Source organism: Euprymna scolopes, chromosome 12 (assembly GCF_053919585.1).
Source record: "Euprymna scolopes isolate OS-2025 chromosome 12, ASM5391958v1, whole genome shotgun sequence".
Lineage (NCBI taxonomy): Eukaryota > Metazoa > Mollusca > Cephalopoda > Sepiida > Sepiolidae > Euprymna > Euprymna scolopes.
Genome location: NC_136493.1, coordinates 12,360,275 through 12,387,700, shown reverse-complemented (window position 1 = coordinate 12,387,700; position 27,426 = coordinate 12,360,275). Strand labels below are relative to the sequence as shown.

The window sequence follows — 27,426 nt, the reverse complement described above, 5'->3', positions numbered from 1 at the left end:
CCTCCCATTTCAAGAGATGTGGATGAGCTGAAGGCCCGAATAACAGAAACTATTGCAACCATTGATAACGCAATGTTGGAATGCGTTTGACAAAAATTGGACTATCGGCTTGATGTATGTTGTGTGACCAATGGCGCTCACATTGAACGTCTTTGAACATTCCATGAAAACCTTGAGATTACAAGCTTTCTGAATATACCAGATGTGTTTTTATATTTAATGGTTCTCGAGATATTCAATGTCAAAGTGTGTCCAAGACTTTTGGAACACCCTGTATTTTAAATAAAATCATATATTGATGCTAATCCCTTTTTGTTCTCAATTTTTTTTTTTTTTGCTTCTGTGTTTGTGTGTGTGTGTGTTGTCTAGTATCTAAAATGAATTTAGAGTGAGTTTTCAAAAATAGCCTGCTAGTCACCTTAGTATTCTCTCAGAAGTGAATGTGCTTTAAGTGACAGCCAGCTAGCTGATGGCATACATCCTAGGCAGGTTGAACTGGCTTCCCCCAAAGGAGTAAGTTTCATGGAAATATCAAGTTCACAAACAGTACTCAGTCACATGTATATCCTGGTCAGGGGAGGTTTTTGCATTTATTGCAGGGAGGTGCTGACATCCTCTTACATACGTCTGACTTTTCCAAATGGTCACTCATCTGGTACTAACCAAGATCAACATTGCTTAACTGTGGTGATCTACAGAGAACTGGTATGTCAACGTGGTTATGCCGTGACAAACAATAAATCCATCCCTCCTCCCCCTTTCCAGAGATCTTCATAGCTTGAATTCAAAACAGATTCACTGACAATGATGCAACCATGGCAAATATAAGTTTAAGAGCACTTCAATAGAAAGGGAATTGGCCGCTGGGTTTAATGATATTCTAGCTACCCAATGTTGCATAGAGCAATGGTTTAACATATTTCTATTAAAGCTTATATACGAGGTGCCTCCAATTAGTTTCCACAGTTTTTTGTACAAGCATTTAAAATTGTTGTAGACGCTTGTAAATTCAATATATTATTGCTATACATCTTATGAGATGACTGACCAATTTTTATGATTTCAGGTTCAAATGAACAGCTACGGCAAGAATTAGAATCCACCCTACTAAAGCTTGATTGTCACAGCTGGACTACTGTGTGTCTATAGAGACAATAAGTGCACAGTTTAATGTCAGTGTGAGAACTGTACACACAATTATTGGCGAGAAACTGAAGATGCAGAAGATTTACACAAAATTTGTCACAAGGATGCTCAGAGATGACCAGATTATTTGACCAAGATGGCACAAAGCCAGTTCTTCAGCCTCCCTATAGTTCAGACCTTGCTCTCTGTGACTTTTGGTATTCCCTAAGCTCAAGGAAAACCTTAGAGGCTGTCGTTATGAGACAATTGAGAAGATGAAAGAGGCTGTGATGAGGGTCATTGACATACACAAGAGGACTGCCAGGGGGCATTCCAGAAGTTGTTGGAATAGTACAACAAGTGCATTGCAGTCGGAGGAGATTACTTCGAAGTGAACTAGAGTTTCATATGTTCACTATCAATAAAAGTATCCATCTGAAAAACTTTCCTTACCCCTCTCTTCTTTGGCTAACCCCATCCCTCTCTATACACACACACAATTCAAGTCGGCATAAGGAAATTTGTCACAAAAATAAAATAAAAATATCAGTTACTACCCATTACTTAGTGGCCGAAAAACAGACCCTTTCCCTCAATGAAATCTGTACTAGTTTAGAGTAAAAAAAAATTACTTTTTTTTTTAATTTTAGATATTCATCCTGGGCAACACTGATCAAGAATATACCAATTTTGTGGATATTTGTTTTGCAGTTTTTTTTTTATTTAAGTCAGACACACACACACACAACTGTCCTTTATATAATAGATTAACCATGGATCATTTTTATCGAAACATGTTTTATAAACAGTTTGTAAATGATAATTTACATTTAACCAATAGCTTGACCCCCGACATGTACTAGTACTGATGCTACTTTGGGTCAGAGTAACAGCAACCGTGAGATGACTCCATGCCCCCTCAAAATTCCCAAATAGGGGCCTCACCACCAAATTGAATTTCAGATCATATACAAATTTAATGCAATTGAAATCGTTTTCCAAGCTATGATATATGAACAAAATACATTTAGTATTATCTCAAAATTTATCAATAGTTAATAAGCACACTTCTTTCAACTTCATTAAAATTCAGACATTTTTTTATAATATTGAATGAACATTGGTTGAAATAAGTTTCATCCAGACAGTTTTTTTTTTAAATTTTTATTTTGTCTAAATAGAAAAAAAGAAAATATTTTTAAATTTCTCACCCATCTTGGTGGTGCTTTTTGATCTGTACTGGCTTTATCGATACCTCCTCCACGAGAGGTCATTTGCCTCTGTTCCAGGAAAGTCTGAACTGGAGTGGAGTATTCCAGTGGAGCATTTCCAGGAAGAGGCACTTTGGTCAAAGGGTAGCTGAAATTAAAAAAATTAAATTGTTTGAAAATGTATTTTATATGAAAATAATGTCTCAATGTATTTTATATGAAAAAAATGTCTCAATGTATTTTATATGAAAAAAATGTCTCAATGTATTTTATATGAAAAAAAATGTCTCAATGTATTTTATATGAAAAAAAATGTCTCAATGTATTTTATATGAAAAAAAATGTCTCAATGTATTTTATATGAAAAAAATGTCTCAATGTACTTTATATGAAAAAAATGTCTCAATGTATTTCAAATTTATCTGATGAATTTCTATTACTGGAACAAGACTAGAGCATTATATAAACACTAACAAAAATGATCACTAGGGCCATGACAACAGCATATCCTTTTCATTGTTTTGACTCTCGAGTATATAGTCAGACACAATCAACCGAGAACCACATCACTCTATAAAAAGATATAAGATATCAATGGATATATACCTGAGAATGAAAACAAGGAAAATAATAAAAAAAAGAAAAAAGATAAAATCCAAAATGAACTGCTTTCTGCTTACTATCTCTTCTCCCTCCATCTCGGGTATAGATTAAATTGTATTACTGCTTATTGTGATATTTTCTTTAGTTTATAATTGACTATTTTGATTTAAAAAAAAAAAATTTCTTTCTCTTATCTTTTGCTATTGATAAACATAAGGAGCGAGAGTCAAAGACCATATAAAATAAAAGTGAGTTTAACTAATATATAGTGAGAAAGTGAGAGAATGGGTTGCTTAAGAACAATTAAAATGGTATTTTTTCAAACATAACTCAATCCCAAAATTAAGGAATACCTAAGCATGTATTTTGTTTGATTAAAAAAATCTTTTAGGGAAACAACCGTTGATTAACTCGGTTTTAGTACAATAATAATATACAGCATAATCATGTTGACACACTGGTTCTCACCAGATTACTGAAGTTAAGCAGTGATGAGTCTGGCCACTATCAAATGGGTGAGTGTTTGGGAATGCTAGATGCTATATATATTACACCGGGACACAGAAATTCCCAGGTTGGTATCTAGGGGCACATTTAATTCCCTAGGAGAGATACATTGACAGTTTTCATTAAGACATGCGTCTAGGAGAAGGAAAACTGATGTAAAAACCAGAGGTCCTCTGTCTGCTGTGTCCTGTGGAAGTCATTGCACTGACTGAGATTAGCAGTTGTACTAAAAAGTGTGGTTGGTTCTACCCAAAGCCTTCACCACTATAAACAAATCATCTGTGTGGATTTCCAAACAACTTAGTTGTTGTGATGGAATATCATACATTGAAATCAATGGGAGTATCACACCAGTACAATAGATTTCTATGAATTTTATATTGCGTCAATAATTTTTGCATTATTGTGTGCATGCATTCATCTAAATATGAATTCTCTTTATGATTTGGAGTTTGTACAAATTTGGACTTTCTTTGTTGCATTTTTGAATATGGATTTAGCTGGTAAATTATCTGCTATTTATAGAATGTATTTTATAATGCAACTAGCAAGGCTCCCTGGCACTGTCCAGGAGTATGGATAAAAGAATAGATAAATGCATATGAAAAATTGAACACAAAACGCAATCTTTCTTAAAAAGATTTTATAGCACAGAAGTCAAGGAAACTTGTGAACCAAGACCTCTCTGCACACATTTAAATTTTCTTGTTAGATATTTTGAAAACAGAATTATCCCCCTTCAGAATTAAAACACAATTACCTTTGTTTAATAATATGAATTTATAAAGTTAAATCTTCTTTAGAAAAGCTTCATAGCTTGAATTTGAAACAATGATTACAAGAGCACCTAAATAGAAGGGGGGAGTGGTCATTTGTTGGATTTTAGGGTATGCCAGCAATTTCTATTGCTAACTAACTATATATAAAATAAAATAAATGAATAAAGATTAGTTAATAATGCAAAAATATTCAAAGTTAAATATTAATAAAAAAAAAAAAAACTTATATTAAGTACCAACACGCACAAACACACACACGATATTACTAATCTACATTTGAAACAAATTAATTTTCAATTTCTGCAAAATTTGCTTGGTCTACAATAAGACACCATGCACATTTGAAAGTTGAACATATGCCTGACGAAGGGAATTTGTCTGAAATAACATCACAGATATGCCACCTGACACAAGTAAGAACATATTGCATGTAAAATATTATATATATTAAGGATGTACCGATTAGCAAATTGGCTGATTACTGATTAATCAGCATTTGATAATCAGCCGATTACCGATTAATATGTTTTATAATGCTGATTTATCAGCATATGTTGCTGTCATAAATGATACTAATATAAATTAAAGTATATTGTAAAGGAAGATAAGTTAACTCCCTTTTTGCTTTCCAGTGAAAATCTATTGTCTACACCATATTATCAAATAACAGGCATGATGCACTGTTAACATGTAGACTTTTAAAACTGCACTGAATTTGAGGCAAATAAGTGTAAGCATATGGAAAAATTTCCCTCCTTTTTTTTCCTATCGAATTATTTTTTTTACTTTAAATCACTGTCAAAGAAAATTGCTTCATCTTTCAATTTTCATATTGAGGAATTGTACAGTAAATTGCAATGATGTGCAAATTGAAAATAAAGCATTCTTCATCAGTCTTACTCTTGTTCCTCATTTTTGGACTCTTGATACCATTATATATATTTTCTTTTTTTTTTTTTTGATTAGATAATCCATATTTTATTGAGATAAATTACTAATTAAATATCAGACATAATTCTTTACACATTTAAATTAATTAACTAAATATTACCAATAACCTTCAACCATTATGGCAACCAGTTTCTTCTGGAAGCATTTTGATGTCAACCCCAAGAATAATAATACAGCTGCCTGCAAGTTATGTTGAACCATAATATCAAAGGGTGGAAAATTCAGCAAAAACTTTTACAGTGACTAATATGTTAAATTATCTTAGAAAATTTTATACAAAAGAAGCAAAAGTTGCAAGTAAGAAAAGGAAACACAATGAATATTCAGAGACAGACATTCCAAGAACAAGTGGCAACAACTATGAGCCTCCAGCAAAACACCAAACTACTATAGAATCAATATCGGCCAAAAGGCAAGTTTGAGATATAATTGACCACAGGTCACAAGAGATCCATTATCTGATAAGAGAAATGATTGCTGTTGATATTCAACCATGTTCTGTAACATCTGACATTGGATTTAATAGGCTTAATTTAATTTTTTTTTTTTTTTTTTTTTAATTACATTTTCACCCCAAACAAGGCACATTGCCACTTTGGTGTAGGGGGCTACTATCGGGGGCAGCAACTACTGGGGAACTATGTTGGGATTTGGGCAGCAAGATGTCGGTTCACGTTACACTTGAACTTCTGCATGTCAGTACAGTTAGGGAAGCAGGGACCTGGAATGGAATTCCAGAGTCCAGCGGTTCTGGGGAAGAAACTACTGGAGTAGAAAGATCTTTTACATCTCGGGATCTCCACTGTGTGGAGGTGGGATTTAGCTGCCTGTCGGGTTTGTCAAGGGTGTCTACGTCGTGGGGGCACAAGTGTCTGCAGTTTGTCAGAGCATTCACCATTAAAATACTTGTAGAACAGGCAGAGGGATGCAACGTTTCGTCGATGGGACAGAGGCTGAAGCTTAGATGCCAGTTCAGGGCCTATCAGATTGGCGACTCTTTTGAACCTTGTCTAGGAGCGAGAGACTAGCAGCAAAACATTGTTCAAATTACAGCATTCCATAAAAAAGCGCTTCACTGTAAAATAATTTTTGATATATTTATGAAAGTAAAACAAAAATTCATTTGTCTCTTGCTGAATTTAGCATTTCATAGATGACAGGCATTTGGACAACTACTACAAATAATGCCCCCCTTTTGAGTTTGATAGGTCATTATTTTCAAATAACTTTGAACCGTGCAGATCTGTGCTTAGAGTTGTTCTATTCCCTGGTGCACACATAGGTGCAAGAATAAGTGAAGAATTGCACAATGTTCTGGATGAGTATAAAATCTTCAATAAAGTTTTCTTAGTCTTGCGGAATTCAGTAACAAATATGGTTGCTGGTGTCAGGGAATGTGGTTTAGAATCACTATCATACTTTATACATTGCAACTCAATAAATGATTAATTATTTTCTCAACAGGCTGTGAAGACAATCATTACAACTAACAGAAATATAGTTTCTCACTTTAATTGCTCTCCATTAGCAATTAACAAATTAACTGAAATATAGAGTCAGCTTAATTTGGGAAAATAAATTCCTTCAAAATGTGATCACATGTGGAAGTCAACAATTTGTACTTTGTAGTTGGTTTGTAATTTATTTTTTCTTATTTGTTTAATCATATTTATTTAAAATTTGGAAATTGTACTTTGTATTTTTATTCAATACAGGCCAAAAGCTATAATATGGTTAAACACTTAACAAATATTAAGTAAACTTAGCAGTTATGTTAATGTGTCAAAGCTATCAGAGGAGTTACTTGGTAGTGATGAAATGATTAAAATTTAATAGGAAAGAGAAAAGTAATTAATTGGCCAATTACTGATTACATGCCGATTCATTGGTACACCCTTAATATATATATATATATATGTATATATACACACACACACATATATATATATATATATATATATATATATATAAGTGAGCGTGACTGTGTGTGTGTGTGTGTGTGTCGCTGTACATTTCCCTATGCAATAACTGTCAATTTTTAGTCTACAGACTTGAAATTTGATATACAGGATACTGAGATTTGGGAAAATCTATGTGATCGGTTTTCAGCCAGAAATTTGGTTGTAAAAGGGTAAAAGTTCAACGATTTGATCTTTGATAACTCTATCAAACTCCTCCGACAATTTGGGGTCTAAACACTTGAAATTTTAGATATAGGTTCCTTGGACATGGATGTAACTTAATAACTTGATTTGGGCCCAAAACAATAAATGTTAAGGGGTCATAATAGAGGTCAAAGTTTAAAAAAATTTGACCTCTGTGGTCTCTACCAAATTATTCAAGACAATTTCTGGTCTAGACATTTGAAATTTTACATAAAGGGTATTCAGAGATAGGGCAAACTTTTTCATCGGTTTGGGTCGAAAATTTTTAGTTACCATTATATAAATATATGCATGTATGTTTGCATGTCTGCCAAAAACTTTTCGACAGAGGCAAATGATTTTACCAAGATCAGTATCATTTTGAAGTTCGACTGTTCAGACGGCAAATATCAAAAAAGTGACTAAAAACATTAATATCTTCACCTTAAACAGGGCACTTTTCTACAGGGGATGTCGCTTTTTTCGTCGATATTTTTTAAATTCATCCTCTCCTTTCGGTTGTCTAGCCTTAATTAAAATCTAGTCACTTCCGGTTTGGCGGTGGTCGTAACAGTAAAGACGTCAGGTTTTTTCCCGTCTTTCTCCTTCGTGATATTGCCTGCCTTCCTACTACCATTTTTTTTTTTTATTTGCTCAACACACCCATCCAAACACCCGGGCAATGCCGAGCTGAAATGCTAGTATATCTATGAAAGTGAACATGTCTGTGTGTCTGTCGGTGTACATTTCCCTACACTAACTGTCAATTTTTAGTCTACAGACTCGAAATTTGATATACAGGGTACTGAGATTTGGGAAAATCTATGTGATCGGTTTTCAGCCAGAAATTTGGTTGTTAAGGGGTCAAAGTTCAACGATTTGACCTTTGAGAACTCTACCAAACTCCTCCGACAATTTGGGGTCTAAACACTTGCAATTTTAGATATAGGTTCCTTAGCCATGAATCTAACTTAATAACTCGATTTGAGCCCAAAAAATAAATTTTAAGGGGTCATAATAGAGGTCAAAGTTTAAAAAATTGACCGTTTTTTTTTTTGTTTTTTTTTTTTTTGCTCAGCATACATCTCCAAACACCCGGGCAACGCCGGACACCCATACTAATATATATATATATATATATATATATATATATATATATATATTAGGTATGTGCAAAATGAATCGCCAATCCCTAAAATGCATAAATGACCCCTTCCTTCATTTAAAAATTCACCAAAATTCAGGAAATCAACCAATTTTAATGAAATTTTCAGTATTTATTAATTAACAACCACAGAATATAATGGCCCCATTATTGTTTTTTGTTTTTTTTTCATTAATTTAGTGAAAAATGTATTATTTTTTTTTTTTAATAAAAAACACCTTTGTTAAAGTTTTAAGTACTGAACAAAAAGATGCATAAATTTGCTTTTTTTTTATAAAAAGCAAACATTGTAGATGTTAACAATTAAAAAGAAAATTATTTTTAATATTTTAGGAACATTACAAAAAGTTTTATGCAAGATGCTTTAGTTTGTTTTGATAGTGCAAAGCTGGATCTGTTACTAAACTCTCACTTTTGAGGGCTAATTAAGCTATCCTTTTGTACAAATGTTGCATACTGAAGGGGACAGCTCCCGGTTTTTAGTTGGAAACAAAGTAATTAGGATCAAATATTATTATTGAAGGAGAATTCTGGAATTGAACGTAGTTATTAAAAGTTAAAATGAATACATTTTTCATTAGTTAGATACGATTCCAGGAATGCAATGAATTATCCATTGTAGTTAGGAATGCAAAATTAGAAATAATTTATACGATAAAGAATGCAGGTAAACAGAAAGTTGTGTTGGTTTAAGTTGGGTTGAAGTAGGAATAATGGAACAATGGGATTAAAGAATGTCCACAGAGAAATCTGGGACTTGTGTTGCCAGGATGCGTGTTGAAAGCATGTGCATGGAATTCATGTGTCTGGCCCGCGTGTTGACGTCACAAAGAAGTATAAAATTAATATAGATACTTAATTAAACTAAAAAAGAAGGAGTCCGAGACAGTCAATCGGAGGAGTCCAAGTGAGTCGGGAAGACTGACAGAAACTCCTTAGGAAGTGAAGGGTGTAAGGAAAAGACAACAATGTAGCAAAGTAGCAGACATCCAATTCCAATCATCAGTTGGATGAATAAACATCTTGTATTTGTTACGTAAGCCTTTTGTCTTTGTTTGTTATTTAAATGTAATGTGTTTTTGTCTTCTTCGTCTTGTATAAAGAACTTTGCATGAAGGCCACCTTCCAAAGGTTTACTGTATCCCCCTCTTCGATAATGAATCACATCTGTTTAAAGAACTTCAATTACACTTCTCTTCACATCTATTTCTCAGCTCCACTGTCCTAAGAATTGCTCTCTCTCTCAATATCTCTGCTAAGTGGACTCCCCAAGTATTGTCTTCCAGAATACAACATAAAATTATTTTTTTTTTTTTTTATTTAATTCAATATCTTAAGACTTTACTAATTATCTTTGAAATAGTTCCAGAAAACTAATATTTATCTTTCAAGGGGTTTTTACAAAGAATTTATTTAACTTTTAATTTAGCTGAATTTTCCAGTTTCCACTGCCACCATCAAGACATTCTTCATAATACTTTCTTTTTTCACATGTAATTTTTTATTTTCAGAGATTAACTTTAGGCTTTAATCTTTCAAAAAAAATTATATATATATATATATATATATATATATATATATATATATATATATAAGCCAGCATTCAAAACCATGTACCTTCTATCAGTTTCCACCATTAAACTACATGTACTTTATATATATATATATATATATATATATATATATATATATATATATATATAATCATACATATACACATACATGTACTGAATCAATAAAGGTGAAACTGCATAGCTTGTTCCACCATTTTAGGTTACTTTAGATTGAGTTCATTCATTACATTTCTGAATAGTTCTGCCTTAATTCTATGAACCTAAATTTCTTTTTAAAGAAATAATTTTAAAAATAACATCAATGAAAACTTTCAACTACATTAAATATCTACGTTAGACTTACTACCATAATCTGTATCGATATAAAGTTGGGTCCATTTCTCGCATCTAAAATTAAAACTATTTCAAATAAGTTCAACTTCACAGAAAAGAAGTATCCTATATCTTTTTTATGAAATACTTATGAATATGCTATCTAGGTCGTAAGGTCAACAATTCGTATATTGTTTTTACAAAAAGAACATTTTGTTAAGTATTCTTTGCTATTGTTTCTTTTATACAATCATTGTTTTGATTTTAATAAAACAAACACTTTTGTTATGGACTAATATGTTTTGTTATTTTTTTATCAATGGATGTTTCGCATTTGTGTTGAAATGTTCTTCTTTCAGCAAGTTGCGATTTGTAAGCTGTAAATTAAAAACTACGCACCAGCAATACAATTACTTTTTTTTTTTTTTTTTTACATAGGCATCACCACATTATCAAGGCCAAGAGGCCACTCAAGGATAAGGGTTAAAGAGTGTACAGTAGAAATTGGACAATATAGTAATCATTAGTAATGAAAATTTGGTAAATTTGATAACTTATATGGAACGGTTCATCAAGAGCTTATTCACGTTAGACTTGAAGACAACCATATTGTAGTCAGCCGGAAAGCAGGAAAACGGAAGACAATTCCACAGGCGTGCAGTTCTAAGAAAGAAGCTTTGTTCATGGAATCTACGTTTAGGTTTAGGCACAGATAAAGAGTGGGGGGAATTATTGATAGTGTTTACAGCTAGACGAGTGTTTCTTGTGAAAGTTTGGCGAGGGGGGACCATAGATTGAAGCTCAGTCAAACACTTTCCATGAAAATAACGATACATCAGAGACAAACTCGCAACATCTCTTCTGTGAGATAGAGGTTGCAAGGAAGAGAAAAGGACATATCCTACGAGGCTACAAAGTCTATTTTGAACTCTATCAAGGCAGGCCAAGTCCTTTCTAGCAGCTCCTGCCCAGATGTGGCAACAGTATTCCATCCTTGGACGTACCTGGCTCTTATATAGATAGAGAATAGCACCAGCAGTGAGATATCTACCGGATCGATAGAAAGATCCCACCATTTTTCCAGCGGCCTTGGCAACAGATTTGATTTCATTTTATTCTAACGGATGAATAAACGTGAAAGTTTTTGTTGTTTTTTTTGTTTATTCAAAATTTTTATTTCAAGAACTTTAAGGAGTGAACGTTGTGGAGCCAGCTTTTCATTTTCGGTTGCAAACTCAAAAAAAAGCTACCTAAAACAATTCTTTAACACACACACACACACACACACACACACACCATAGAGGGTGGAACGATAAAATTGTCGCTCTAAAACAGATGACATTATTCCATTTCCATTTGATGAAAACCTGTTTTCTTTTTCTGTTGCAGAATCTTTTACAGGTCTGAAAGTGACAACGTTAAATGAGCAAGATCGGAGATGTGCCACTGTACAACTCATGCTCTCTACTGATCCAAGTTATGACAACAGGACCATTGTCAAATCGCAAATCCAGACTGTTCAACGTTTGAGGGCACAGCTCAATGCATCAGACGACCCACGGTTATGGTCTTTAGTGTGGTTTCAAGTAAGGGCAACATTCTGCCACCTCACATCTTCAAAGTCAGCTTGAAAATCAAGACCAAAGTGTACCTGGATGTGCTGAAGAGTGTGGTGATCCCCTGGTGCAATCAGGTGGCCGCTGTCAGATCCTGGGTGTGGCAGTAGGACTTGGCGTTGGCCCACAAGTCCTAAGAGACCCAGGCTTGATTTCAGAAAGAGTGCTACGAATTTGTACCCTTCTCTCACTGGCCTCCCTCCTCCCCCAACCTGAACCCGCTGCACTACTTCATTTAGTGATACGTTGAGAACATCACCAACAAGACCTCCCACAACACCAAAGCCAGCCTGATCACCACCATCTGCCAAGTATTCACCGAACTCCAACCGGTGCTTGTGGAAAAGGCATGCTCTCAGTTCCAGACCTGTATCAAGGTGGTGATTGAGACTGAAGGCGGCTACATTGAATAGGTGTCAGCTCTACAACATAATCAAGTTACCTCAATTGATTTTTTCAATAAAGTTTTAAAATAAAACTGCAGATTTGTTTTCTTTAGGGCGACAATTTTATCGTTCACCCTATAGGTATTTGGACAATATTTGAACATTGTAATTCACATACCCATCTTAGCAGCAGCCAAATAGCGTAATGGTTAGGAGTGCCAACTGTCCTTTAGGCGATAGAGTTTCAAACCTGGCTTAAGGTAGTTGCTAGTTTAGCTGTACTGAGGAGCTGTGAAACAGTACTATATGTGGATGACTTCCTTAACTGAGTTGGTTATACATTTATATCCACCAACAGTTTGTAGCATTCGTGAGAGGGAGTAGTGCCAAACTTTCACAAAAACACACTCGTCTAGCAACAACCACTATCAATAATTTCTCTCACTTCATCTGTGCCTAAATCTAAACACAAATTCCATGAATAAAGCGTCTTTCCTAGAGCTGCTCACTTGGGGAATTCTGTTCTGCCGGCTTGTCTACCAGCTAACTAAAACATGGTCGTCTTCAAGTCCAATGTAAAGTTCTTGTCGAGACGTTCTCTTAATCTAATTCTACCCAATTTCCACCACTGACGATAAGTACGCTGTTGTGTAGGTGATCACTGTACATTCATTAAAACTTATCTTCAAATGGCCTTTGGGCCTTGATAAGTGGTGCCTCTCTCGTAAAATATATATATTGATCATGGTTCAACAAAATTGAGAAATGATTTGTCTGTCATTGCAGACGTACATTTATAGTAAATGTAAAAATAACTAAAAGGAGCTTGAATAATAAACAGGTATGAGAAAAGAAAAAAAATTTTTTTTTAAAGGCGATATTAATTTTAAAGTGCTCAGTGTAAAAAAAAAAAAAAAAAAAAAAAAAAAAAAAGTTTGTATGATCCAATTTCAACAGTTAAATTTTTAATTAAAATGTGTTTAAAATATTCTAAACAATCTCTCATTCAATTTCAAACGGTTGCCCTCCATCATGATTTGATTGGTTAATTTAAGTCACATGATTGTTTGAAAACATAAACAAGATGGCAGATAATGATATTTTTCTTCAGATAAAATATTGAGGCTGATATTTTTGTCTTAATGGATACAGTTTTCCATTATTATGATATTTATGATCAGATCTCTATAGACAAATCTATTTTTAGTTGACCTTTAACAACTACATATTTTCGTTTACTAGCCAAATAGAAAAGTTACTAGACAAACCTGCGTGATTTTTGGAATATGACATCTTCGTATCATGACAAGTACATAATCATGATTTCTATATATATATTTTCTTTTTTTAATTAGATGTAATTCTAAATATGCACCGAATTTTATGTTAAGATTTGAAAGTATAAACGTTCGAATTTCTTCAGACGTTTTTTTTTTAAACAGTCTTTGTTTTAAAAAGTGTATATTATTCTATTAAACCTTATATTGTTTAAATAATTTGACTTTGCTGGTTTTATTAAAAAAAAAAACAAATAAAAAGGTTGAAAATACATTTTTCACTCAGTAATGAGCTTTGGAAAATTGCCGGTGAAAAAACACAATCGTCAAAAGATAAGCGTTTCATTATTTCTAGTTGTCACTTGGAAAAATCACTCACAAATGCAACCATTTCACTCGCAACATAAAACCCTGATGTTGAATTATTTAATTCTTTTCCATGTAAGTTCAATATTATGTTTTCGAAAATAACTTTTAACATGGTATAATACTAGCAAGATGTTTGCCCCATTTAAAAATTTGGTACTTGTGCAGAATCTGAACCAGATGTAACTAACTGGCCACGGGCCTTTGCTCAGAACATGACGTCAACCACTGGCTTTCTCCGATTAATTAAAGCCTAACAATGCTACCCAAGGAAAATACTAAAGAAAACATTTAAATATAATAAAATCACCAAAAAAAAAAAATAAAAATAAAGAAACAACCTACTGTAACAATTTCTGTTTTATTGTAAGAAATTGTTTTAAATGAAAAGAATAAACAAGTATTTTTCAACCAAATTTTTTTGTCAAACAAAATTGAACAAACTAAGAAAACCAATTTTTTTTTTTGTTTCATGTATTTTTTGACAAAGGTTTTTTTTAAAAAAAAAAAAAAAAAAAAAAGCACTTTTTATGTTTTGCATGTATTATTTTTTTTATTTTTCATTTTTGATAATTAAACTAAGACAGCAGAGATATTCCTTTAAGATAAGGTAAACTTTTCTACGGTCGCATCAGACTATGTCAAAGGGGTGAGAAAAGATAGCGGATGTGAAAGAAACTTCACAAACCCATCCGGGTAACTTTCTGATATATGGTTAAGATTTTTTTTATACAAAGGAGTCACCACTTATCAAGACCTGGAGGGAACTCGAGGATATGATTTAATGAGTGTACAGTAGTCAATGGGACGATATTGTAGTAATTGTTAGTAGTGGAAATTTAGTAAATTGGATTACTTAATTGGATGGCTAATCAAGAACTTGTTTACATTGAACTTGAAGATGACCATATTGTAGTCAGCTGGAAAGCAGGAAAATAGAAGAGTTCCACAGCCATGCAGTTCTAAGAAAGAAGCTTTGTTCATGGAATCTATGTTTAGGCACAGATAAAGAGTGGGGGAAATTATTGATTGTGGTTTCAGCTAGACGAGTGTTTTTGTGAAAGTCAGAAGGGTGGGGCATCAATTAGAGCTCAGGCAAGCACTTGCTATGAAAATAATGATAAAGCAGCGACAAGCTCGCAACGTCTTTTCTGTGGGAAAGAGGTTGCAGGGAAGAGAATAGGGCATCCTCCACTAGGCTACAAAGTATTTTGAACTTTGTCAAAGCAGGATAAGATCTTTCTAGCAAATCCTGCCCAAATGTGACAACAGTACTCCATCCTTGAACATACCTGGCTCTTATACAGGTAGAAAATTGCATCAGTAGTGGGAGGTCTACTGGAGCGGTAGAATGATCCCACCATTTTTCCAATAACCATGGCAATGGATTTGATGTACAGCTTCCATGTCAGATCAGGAGTAAAGGTGCTTGTCAAAATATGGAGCTTTCCTAAAACGAGAGCCATTCATTTCAATTGATGCCAAACGCGGATCAGCGTACAGATGATGTAAAGATAGAAGCTTAGTTTTAGATGCATTGTACCGCATGCTTTAGATTAGAGGAGAGAATCAGGCAGAACTTGGTCATTTATGGCTTTTGAAGTGTTGCCATAGATGTAGTGTCATCATCATGAATGTCTACGAATGATCTTAGGATGTGACTTGAGAGATCATTAATGTAGATCAGGAATAGAGTTGGGTCCATGATGAACCCCTGAGAGACTCCAGCATTAATACTGTGAGTTTCTGATTTCTGCCCATCATCTGCTATTGTTAGAGAATGGAGAGAGAGAGAGAAGAGGTGAATTATAGTGTAGACACGTTGACCGGAAGTAAAAGATCAGCTGATTTGATTGCGTGTGAGTCATGTGATCAGGTTAGCTGAATCGCTGAGATTTGGACTCAGAAGACAACGGACGGCTTCCCGTTGTCTCCTCCTCTTCACGTAGAAGAAGAACCCACACAGGCCGATTTCATTTCCACCTTCTGCAGGACATCTGGGAAAAGTGAAATAAACTATAGAACTAATTCCTTGTCTTGGAGTGATTGAATCTTCATCCAAAAACAGGCATCAAGTCTCCCTCCAGGATGAGAAATTCCAAATGGTCCAACATCGAAGAAGCAGAGGTAGGTTCTGAAAATACATGTCACTCACACACGATTCCCTTTAGGATACAACATAAATATATAATATAACACGTCATCTCTTCTAATCCATTATTAGAGATGACGCAACAAACACTCAACCCTTTATTATAGAGCAAAAACGTGACACAAAAACTACTCTTATGAAACTATCAGAGAAAAATGATTTAATAATTAAGACATTTCCAGCTATACCATAGCTGGTGATCTTGTGGAGTAGACCTTTATGCCATACTCTATCAAAGACCTTTGATATGTCAAGAGCAATTGCCCTGTAAATGAAGCCTCCATTGAGAGATTCGCTAATCCTATGAGATAGGACCGCTAGCACATCTGCTGTAAATCTAGCCATATTGCATGTCAGAAAGGATGTTATTTTTGCTCAGATGATTGACTACTTCTCTATTTAAAACAGATTCCAACAACTTACTCATGACGCACAGGAGACTTATTGGTCTGTACTGAGAGAGAGATGACCGATCACCTGTATTCTTAAATACGGAACATACTGATGAGATTTTCCAGGATGTTGGGAAGCAATTCTTAAAACAATGCTTAAATAGCTTTGTAAGTATGGGAGCTGGTTCTGGTTGAAGTTTTTTCAACACTATAATTGGAATGCCGTCAGGGCCAGTTGCTTTAATGGAAAAGGTTTTTGATTAGCTTGGCAACATCATGCACAGGTATTTGTATGTCACATAGCATGTTTTCAGATACAGGAGGAAATATGGGGGGGGGGGGTTGACGGCCTTGATCGCATAGGGTAGAATTGCAAAGCTCTTGGCAAAGAGTTTGGCTTTTTGTCTGGTGCTAACAAGGTCCATTGATGATGGTTGGGATAAAGCATACATTGTTAAAGACTGTTTGTTATTTGCCAAAATTGGTGGGAATCAAGCCGCTGGACTTGGATTGAGCATACAACTATCTTGCATTCTTTATTACTTTTACAATGGTGGCTGGCAGTCCTGAAAGCGGCTTTAGTCTCAATACATCTATTACATTGGAAGCAATGGAATAAGTGATTTTTGTGTGCAATGGCAGCAGCAAATTCTGGAGACAACCATGGCTGGAGGTTAGATTTTTGCTGGAATTTTTTTAAGGGTAATTTCTGTCTCCACACAAACTTGAAAAGATAACTGTTGAGAAATTCCAGGCTGATCCCATTGATTCAATAAGAAAATACTATTTATGTGCGGCAGCTCAACCAGAGACAACTATTGTTGTCGCTGATTCTTTATTTAGGCAATCTAGGCCTGTCATTTGAGAAACCGCTGATTCTCATTGTTAATCAGACAATCTGAATTGGCTCAAAATATCTAAAATATTACTTGCTGTATGATTTGAACTAAAAAGTAAAATGGATTTAATCACAACTTTCAGTCAAAGATTATATGGATTTCAATATTTAACTAAAATTTTTTTTTTTTTTTTTTTTTTTAAATATTCCCCCTTAAACAGAAATCAAACCTATTTTACATTTTACAAAGCTGTTCAGAATTTTTTCAGACTTAAGAAATTATTTTTTATTACTAGCCTGGGTGCACAGTGTTGCCCGGGTGTTTGGAGTGTGTGTTGAGAAAAAAAAAAAAAAATGTAGTAGTAGGCAGGCAGGCTCAAACCCATACTGCAAAGGAGGAAAAGAATGCGAAAAAAAAAAAAAAAAAAAAAACTGACTTGTCATCCATCGCCAAACCGGAAGTGGTGAAGGTTTAAATTAAGGCTAGTCAATCAAAAAGAGGGGATGACTTTAAAAAATATCAGCAAAAAAAAAAAAAAAAGAGTCCCTTCTACCCCATGGTTAATCACCTGAAGAAGGCCAGAGTTGGCCAAAACCAAAACGTGATGAAACAACAACTATAAAGATGAGATTAACGGTCCACAAAAAGAATGAATGCACAAATTAAGAGAAAATATTTTTCTTTTTTTAATTCTGCCAGCTCACCCACAGTATCTAAATATGTTTTGCAAATAAGTCGAAGTGTAGTATCTGTTCATATATTGCACATAAGGGAGAAATTCTTGAAACAATCTTTATTTTGGTTCAAATCCAGGGCTGGGTTTTCTCTCCTTTAAAAAACGGTCTTGTATCTTACTCTGCCCTGGTGGGGAGGCAAGTAGATAGGAGCATATGTAATTATATTGTAACCAACAATATTTTATCCAGAACAAATAGGTCGATACTAAAATTTAACATGTGAAAAATTTACTTTCACTATGACTAATGTTTGTGCAAAATTTCCAAAAACTTCAAGACATGGTTATTGAGAAAAGTGCGAACAAATGAATAGATGAATAATTTGGGGGCAATTTTACCCCTATAATCCCCTCTAGGGGGACAACCAGAGTTATCCAGGAAAACCCATTCTGGCAAAAATTTACTTTCACTATCACTAATGTTTGTGCAAAATTTTTAAAAACAATCCAAGGAATAGTTATTGAGAAAAGTGCGAACAGACGAACGAGAGTGAGTTACTAGGTCCAATCCCTTTGTCGGGAGACAAAAAACGCACGTAATTCATGCATATTAAAAAGGCATGTAATTTATTATATATATATATATATATATATATATATATATATATAAAGAAAATATGTAATTTATATATATATATATACTAGCAGTTCAGAACTTCATGTGCATATATCTATAATATAAAGCTGAATGTGTGTGTGTGTGTGTGTGTGTGTGTGTGTGTGTGTGTGTGTGTGTGAATAGGCTCCTATATGGTTAACTAGTTTAAAAAACTGATTACATATGATAGAAGATGTATCGAGACACAGGAATGGGTATGTTTGATCTGGCAGACCAGTGGTTCATTAAAATTGTGGGGTCTGCGTTCGCGCCCGGCCTCCATAGAATGGAAATAGGCACAAACTTTAATAAAGACTTTTCATATCTATTTGCGTAAGTATACTTTGATAATTATGTTTCAGTTTGAAGAAATATGGTATAATAAAATTATGGGGTGTTCGTTCGCACCTGACCTCCATAGAATGGAAATATGTCACAAAGTTTAACAAGGTTTTTTAATATAGATCCACAGAATATTGTGATAAGTGTTTCAGTGTGAACAGGTATGGTATAATAAATTATGAGGTTTATCTACTTTATTTCTACTTTCATCATATTTTGCTTTGGTTTTGATACCCCCAAATTCGAAGCTATCTCTTTACAACCCTTCCTTTTCATAACCTATACTACTTTCATAAATCAGAGTCCATTTTCTGTAGGCTGTTTTTGAATCCAGTCAACGACGGGTACTTTTGCTAGTATATATATATTAAAAGTTTGATTAATGTCCAGGTAACCCACATCTAAAATTTAAAGTGTTTAGGTATAGACCCAAAATTGGCGGAGGAGTTTGGTAGAGTATGCAAAGGTAAACTCCGTAAACTTTGACCTCTTGGCAGCCAAATTTTCGCCCAAAAACTGATTACAAAGCTTGCTGCATGTCTAAATACCCTTTATGTAAAATTTAAATGTTTAGACCCAAAATTGAATGAATAGTTTGATAGAGACCGCAAAGGTCAAATCTCTTGAACTTTGACCCCTTGGCAGCAAAATTCTCGGCTAAACGCAGATTAAAAAGCTTGCCCTATGTCTGAATACACTTTATGCAAAATTTCAAATGTTTAGACCAAAAATTGGCTGAGTAATTTGGTAGAGACCGCAGAGATCAAATTTTTTTTAATTTTGACCTCAATTTTGTCCTCTTAACATTTGTTTTAGGCTCAAATCAAATTAAAAAGTTTGATTCATGTCCAAGTAACCTACATCTAAAATGTCAAGTGTTTAGACCCTAAATTGGCGAAGGAGTTTGGGAGAGTTTTCAAAGGTCAAATCATTGAACTTTGACCCCTTGAAAGCCAAATTTCTGGTCAAAAACCGATTAAAAAGATTTTCCAAAATCTCAATACCCCTTATGTCAAATCTCAAGTACGTAGACTGAAAACTGACAGTAGTTTGGTCAGGAAATGTACACACAGACAATTTCACTTTTATAGATATATAGATATATATATATATAAAGAAAATATGTAATTTATACATATTAAGATACGTAATGTTGATGAAATCAATTGTCTAAAGAGAATTAATCAAAAGTAGTACTGTTATCTTAAAATGTTTGATCATGGACAATGTTGTGTAGCAAAAATAGCCCCAATCAATTCCTAATTCCTCATCTTCCACCCTCATTTCTCAATAATATAAAGATAAATAATGTTGATAGACAATAGTCCTTACCAAAGGTAAGTGTCATCTTACAATTGTTACCTCTAGATACTGCTTAATAGAAATAATGGTCCCAGTCAATTCCTAATTTCTTACAATTGTCTATCCCAGATAACACTAAGTAAAACCAATGTCTAATTTTTTAACTCCCTCCTCCATTTCACAATATTTATTATACTGGATGAGACAGCATTTAAAAACCTTTCCTTTTAGATTATTGAGAACTTATAAAATTAGAAAGGCCTCCAGAGAACTACTAAAAGAAGCCCCCCCCCCCCATCCCGTTCACGCTTAAAAAAGAAATCCTTTTTTTGTGAGTACTGGAAAAAATAAAACTTACTTTTTGGTTATTATGGGTTCTATCCAGAATTTTGAGCAATTTCGATTATGGCTATCAGGAAACATTAACAAAAGGACCTTTATCCCAGGTGAGACTAAAACTTAAGGAGAGACCTCCAGAGCACTACTTAAATAAAATTTCTAACCTCTCCTCGAAAAGAGAAAAGAATTCCTTTTTATTAAAGTGAAGAGTGGGGGAAAAAAAAGCACTGGCCTCCAGGCTACAACTGAAACACAAATAAAATTAAGAATGCCTCTAGAGCACTACTAAAATTAAGTAGTTTGACTTCTTTTCTTTATAGAGAGATAATGCTGATAACGACAATAGTTAAGAAATGATAAATTAAATCCAAAATTTATTAAATACTAGCATGGATGACCAACGTTGGCCGGGTGTTTGGAGGTGTGTGTTGAGAACAAAAAAAAAAAGTGGTAGTAGGAAGGCAGGCCCGAACCTGCATCGCAAAAGAGGAAAAGAATGGGGGAAAAAAACATGACGTCTTTGCTGTTACAACCACCGCCAAACCGGAAGTGATGTAGATTTAAATTAAGGCTAGACAATCGAAAAGAGGGGGAGGACTTTCGAAAATAGCGGCGAAAAAAGCAACCCCTCTCTGTAGAAAAGTGCCCAGTTGAGGGTGAAGAAATTAATGTTTTTAGCCAATTTTTTGGTATTTGTCGTCTAAAGGGTCGAGCTTCAAAACGATACTGATCTTGTAAAAATCCGTCGCCTCTATCGAAGGTTTTAGGCTGACATGCAAATATACATACATACATTTATATATTGGTAGCTCAAATTTTCGAACCAAACTGATTAAAAAGCTTGTCCTATCTCTGAATATCTCTGAAAATTTCAAATGTTTAGACCAGAAATTGTCTGAGTAATTTGGTAGACTGCAGAGGTCAAATTTTTTTTAACTTTGACCCCTATTATGACCTTAACATTTATTGTTTTAGGCTCAAATCAAGTTATTTCATGTCCAAGGAACCTATATCTAAAATTTCAATTGTTTATACCCAAAATTGTCAGAGGAGTTTGGTAGAGTTCTCAAAGGCGAAATCGTTGAACTTTTTTACCCCTTAACAGCCACATTTCTGGCCGAAAACGGATTACAAAGATTTTCCCAAATCTCACTACCCTGTATATCAAATTTCGAATCTGTAGACTGAAAATTGACAGAGTTATTGCGTAGCAAAAATGTACACAGACACTTTCACAGATATAGATTACTATCTCATAACATTAAAAATTCTATTATTTGGACTAGTCGGACAACATTTCAGCCGACGTAGACACCAACCTTCATCAAATGAACTTCAGAATTAAAAAAAAAAAAAAAAAAAAAAAGATTACCCGAGTTCAACATGATACACTTTGAAGAAGGTCCGAAGTTACAGTCAAAACATTGTGAAGAAAAAAAACATTCAAGATGAAAACAGTAGTTTAAATAATCCAAACTATCCTCATCTCAAAAATTCAGAACCATTAAAATTCATTGTTTCTTGTTAACATTAAGAGATGTAAGTGGCCATTTAATATCCCACCTCCATTTAAAAAAATATTTTGTTTTAAGTGAAGAATGAAAAAATAAAATTACAGATGCCTCCAGAGCACTATTTAAAACTACACTTCTTTTCCCCTTTCTTTGAAGAGAAATGACAATAGTTAAGAGATAAATTAAATTCGAACTCAGTCATTGAGCGGTATTAATACATGATAACGTTAAAAATCGTGTACTGATACATGATAACATTAGAAATCGTGTACTGATACATGATAACATTAGAAATCGTGTACTGATACATGATAACATTAGAAATCGTGTACTGATACATGATAACATTAGAAATCGTGTACTGATACATGATAACATTAAAAATCGTGTACTGATACATGATAACATTAGAAATCGTGTACTGATACATGATAACATTAGAAATCGTGTACTGATACATGATAACATTAGAAATCGTGTACTGATACATGATAACATTAGAAATCGTGTACTGATACATGATAACATTAGAAATCGTGTACTGATACATGATAACATTATAAATCGTGTATTGATACATGACAACATTAGAAATCGTGTACTAATTCATGACAACATTAGAAATCGTGTACTAATACATGATAACATTAGAAATCGTGTACTAATTCATGACAACATTAGAAATCGTGTACTAATACATGACAACATTAGAAATCGTGTACTAATACATGATAACATTAGAAATCGTGTACTAATTCATGACAACATTAGAAATCGTGTACTAATACATGATAACATTAGAAATCGTGTACTAATACATGATAGCATTAGAAATCGTGTACTAATACATGATAACATTAGAAATCGTGTACTAATACATGATAACATTAGAAATCGTGTACTAATACATGACAACATTAGAAATCGTGTACTAATTCATGACAACATTAGAAATCGTGTACTAATACATGACAACATTAGAAATCGTGTACTAATTCATGATAACATTAGAAATCGTGTACTAATTCATGACAACATTAGAAATCGTGTACTAATACATGACAACATTAGAAATCGTGTACTAATTCATGACAACATTAGAAATCGTGTACTAATTCATGACAACATTAGAAATCGTGTACTAATTCATGACAACATTAGAAATCGTGTACTAATACATGACAACATTAGAAATCGTGTACTAATACATGATAACATTAGAAATCGTGTACTAATTCATGACAACATTAGAAATCGTGTACTAATTCATGACAACATTAGAAATCGTGTACTAATTCATGACAACATTAGAAATCGTGTACTAATACATGATAACATTAGAAATCGTGTACTAATACATGATAACATTAGAAATCGTGTACTAATACATGATAACATTAGAAATCGTGTACTAATACATGATAACATTAGAAATCGTGTACTAATACATGATAACATTAGAAATCGTGTACTAATACATGACAACATTAGAAATCGTGTACTAATACATGATAATTAAATGATATTAACGGCCATTTGACTCCAAAAGAATGTATTTTCTCCCAGAATTTAGACACCTGGGGCAACGTCGATCAAAATAATACCAACTTTGTGGAGGTGGGGGATGGGGTTGTATTTTTCAAATTTTAGCTGGCCATACAAACATACACTCAACCGTCCTTTATATTATAAATCGTTGATTTTTTTTTTACATAAGCATCACCACTTATCAAGGCCGAGAGGTCACTCAAGGATAAGGGTTAAAGAGTGTACAGTAGTCAAAAGGACAATATAGTAATCGATAGTAATGGAAATTCAGTAAATTCGTTAACTTAAGTGGATCAGCTCATCAGAAACTTGTTTACTTTGGACTTGAAGACAACCATATTGTAGTCAGCTGAAAAGCAGGAAAATGGAAGACAATTCCACAGGCGTGCAGTTGTCAGAAAGAAGCTTTGTTCATGGAATCTACGTTTAGGTTTAGGAACAGATAAAGAATGGGGGGGGGGAATTATTGATAGTGTTTTCAGCTAGACGAGTGTTTCTTGTGAAAGTTTGGCGAGTATAAAACGGTCTATACCTACAATTAACCATTACGTCAGGTCTGATACTATAGAGGACACATCCTTTTTAAACATGGAATGCAGAGGTAGATCTGATATAAATGTACGAAAGCTACCCAGTCAGCATTAGTGTATAGATATACTGTACGATGGAGAGGTATGTCTGAGGACATTACATTTCATTTTTATCTTAATTGATACAACTCAGTGGTCGGAAGATCCAAGAGGAGATAGAATGGAAGCTGAACATAGTTCAGGGAAAGTTGTGAGAAAAAGGTCTAGCAGACTCGCGTACTGGTCGTCATTGTCGGGCGCACGAGTGGGTTCATGAACATTCTGAGTGAGGTCATAGGCAATGAAGAAATTATGACAGAACCTCCCCTCATCATCGGTCTTGTTTGAGTGGGTCAACCATTCCACGTTGTGAACATTGAAGTCTCCACACGCGTGAATGTTAGCTGAAGGATAAGCTGATATGACTTGGTCAGTTTTCTCATATATGCTTTTAAAGATAGTAACTCCGCTGTTTTGGGGGCGAAAGAGAGTAAATATAAATGCAGTAGTGTGAGCTAGTGCCACCCGAAAGCACATATAGGGTAAGTTAGGATCTTCTCTGGAGATGTCCCTACCACATGGAAAGCCATCTTTAATATAGGCACATATTCCATGATCTTGGGGATCAGATTTGGGAGTTAAGTTAGAGTATTCTTTAATTACGAACTCATCTAGGGAAATAGTCTGTCCAATGCCAGTTTCGCTTAAAAATAAAAGGTTCTGTAATTGGGCTTCAACCTCTGGAAGGATTCAATAATATATATACTAACTTGTTTTTTTTTATTTACTTTCTTCATTAGTGGGACTTGTGGAAATTCCACAGTGGACTCTTTCCTATATAATATATTGATGTTGGCATTCCGTGGATATTCATGTTTTTATTTTACTTTTTTTTTCACATTCTTTTCCTCCCATTCGTGGGAGGGGTTTGAGCCTGCCTACCTACTACCACTTTTTTTTTTTTTTTTTTGCTACACACACACACACACACACACACACACACACACACACACACACACACACACACACACACACACACACACATCCAAACACATGCGCAACACCAGGCAAGTTCTTATATATTATAAAGTTGTGATTTCAAAAATAAAAAATATATATATCTCTCTGAGTTGGGTGCAGCAGCTTAAACCAAAACCAAAACTTCTGAAGAAAAAAAAAATATTTATATTTAATCGATATAACTTGAGTTCCTTCATCTATAATCAAAAACGAAAATAAAACTTATGAAGAATTCTTGGTAAAATTATTTATTACAAAAAAAAAAAAATGGAAGGTCATAACAAACGACAGTCACTCGGAAGAAAAAAGACGCAAGCATGACACAAAATAAAACACACACACAATCATATCAATATATAGATTAACTGTTAAGTGAGAAAAAGGTGTGCACAGACACAAAAGTCTTGTGCATTTAAAATTGTTAAAAAAATGCTGATACAGTTTTCTGACATTCAACATGAGATGTGAACAATTGATTTTTTTCCTTTTCCAAACCAATATTCCCAATATTATATTTGCTAACAACAGAAGAAACTAAAATATATCAAAGCAAGAATAAAAGAAAACAAATAAAAGATGTTACCAGTCAAACTAAGAAATTATTACGGACATTTTTTCTGTAAGAAATGCTTCTTTTTAAAAAAGCAGCATGCCTATCTCAAGCCTTACACAAAAAAAAAAAAAAGAAAAAAGCGTTGCTAAGCAACTATTACTTTTTTAATACACAAACATCTTTTGCAATGATCATTTGGATTCTTCAGACTACCAATCTTATTTTCATAACGTCTAAGCTGATGTAATCTCAGATTTTCTTAAAGAAAAGCTTTTCAAATTTGGTAATTTTTATGTCAAACTCGCAAACCTAAAATTTCAATCTGAATTTTTTATTTAATTCATGGGAGTAGATTGTTTTTGTTCCGTCAGCAATGACGGATTAGAAGAGTTATTATTTTTAGTATCCTACAATAAGGATTGAACCTTCAACCCCTCAGACAGACTTTAGAACTGACTGATAAACACCTTTGCCATTGTGATACAGGTGTACAATTATAACATCAATTTTGAGAAGCTTAAACGTAATCTTGTTTATATGCGGATAATACTATATATATCACAAAAGTGAGTACACCCCGCACATTTCTTCAAGTATATTTCTTTGTTGCCAGGGATTTAGTTTTTAATAGGTATATTTGGAGTTATTTTTAGGGGAAAATAAATTAACTGCAGATAGACTACTTTTCATTGTATCAAAAAAAAAAAAAAAAAAAAACATCATTGTTTCAGTGTTGTCTCATGAGGAGATATGCTTAAATATTTGAAGATATGTGAGAGGTGTACTCACTGTTGTGATTATATATATATATATATATATGGTGGTGATTGTCACTTCCTGACAGAAGACCATCTTTCCCTTGCTTTATTGTTGATTACTCAATCATTTTCATGTATTTTTGAAAAATTTTTTTTTTTTAATTATATACACATATATACACTTATACACACACACATATATACATATGGAGATGTGATCAAGATGCATCAATTCCTATTTTCTGTGCAAACGAAGGTGGCTCTTCAGACCAGCCCTGCTCTTACAGTCTGTTGCAAAGGTTACACTTAAACTGAGATTGGAGGATGCCAACTGGGCTGCTCTACTATGGACGCTCATATGATGCTTCAGTCCTCCACTCGATTTACGGACCACAGATGTTCAAAAATACATGAAAAATATTGTGCCCTGCAAAGTTTTCCCCATCAAAGAAAGATTGATCTCCATATATATATATATATATATATATATATATATATATATATATATATATATATATACACACACAAGCATGGTTACCCGGCAATGCCCAGGTCGACATGAAGTTCTGGTTGAAACAAACCTGCTATACTAAGGATATCAATCATTTTCATTGTGGGCAACGTCGATACCCCACAACAATTTAAAAAATAAAAGAATGGATAAAAACATGTAAATGTAATCGCCCAAAAAGGAGTACATGATACTCTCTCCACCAGATATTTTGGCAGAATGGATACAAAGAGAAGA

General features: G+C 33.8%; 1 protein-coding gene across 1 annotated transcript in view; it reads right to left on the bottom strand.

The window, feature by feature from the left end:
* The window catches only part of LOC145291190 (sterol regulatory element-binding protein cleavage-activating protein-like), a 190,214-nt gene that overhangs the window by 91,323 nt on the left and 71,465 nt on the right, over window positions 1–27,426 (bottom strand). Inside the window, exon 3 of the mRNA XM_080136769.1 lies at window positions 2,337–2,484. Within this exon, the coding sequence (XP_079992895.1) occupies window positions 2,337–2,484 (148 nt within the window). The remainder of the gene's footprint in view (window positions 1–2,336; window positions 2,485–27,426) is intronic.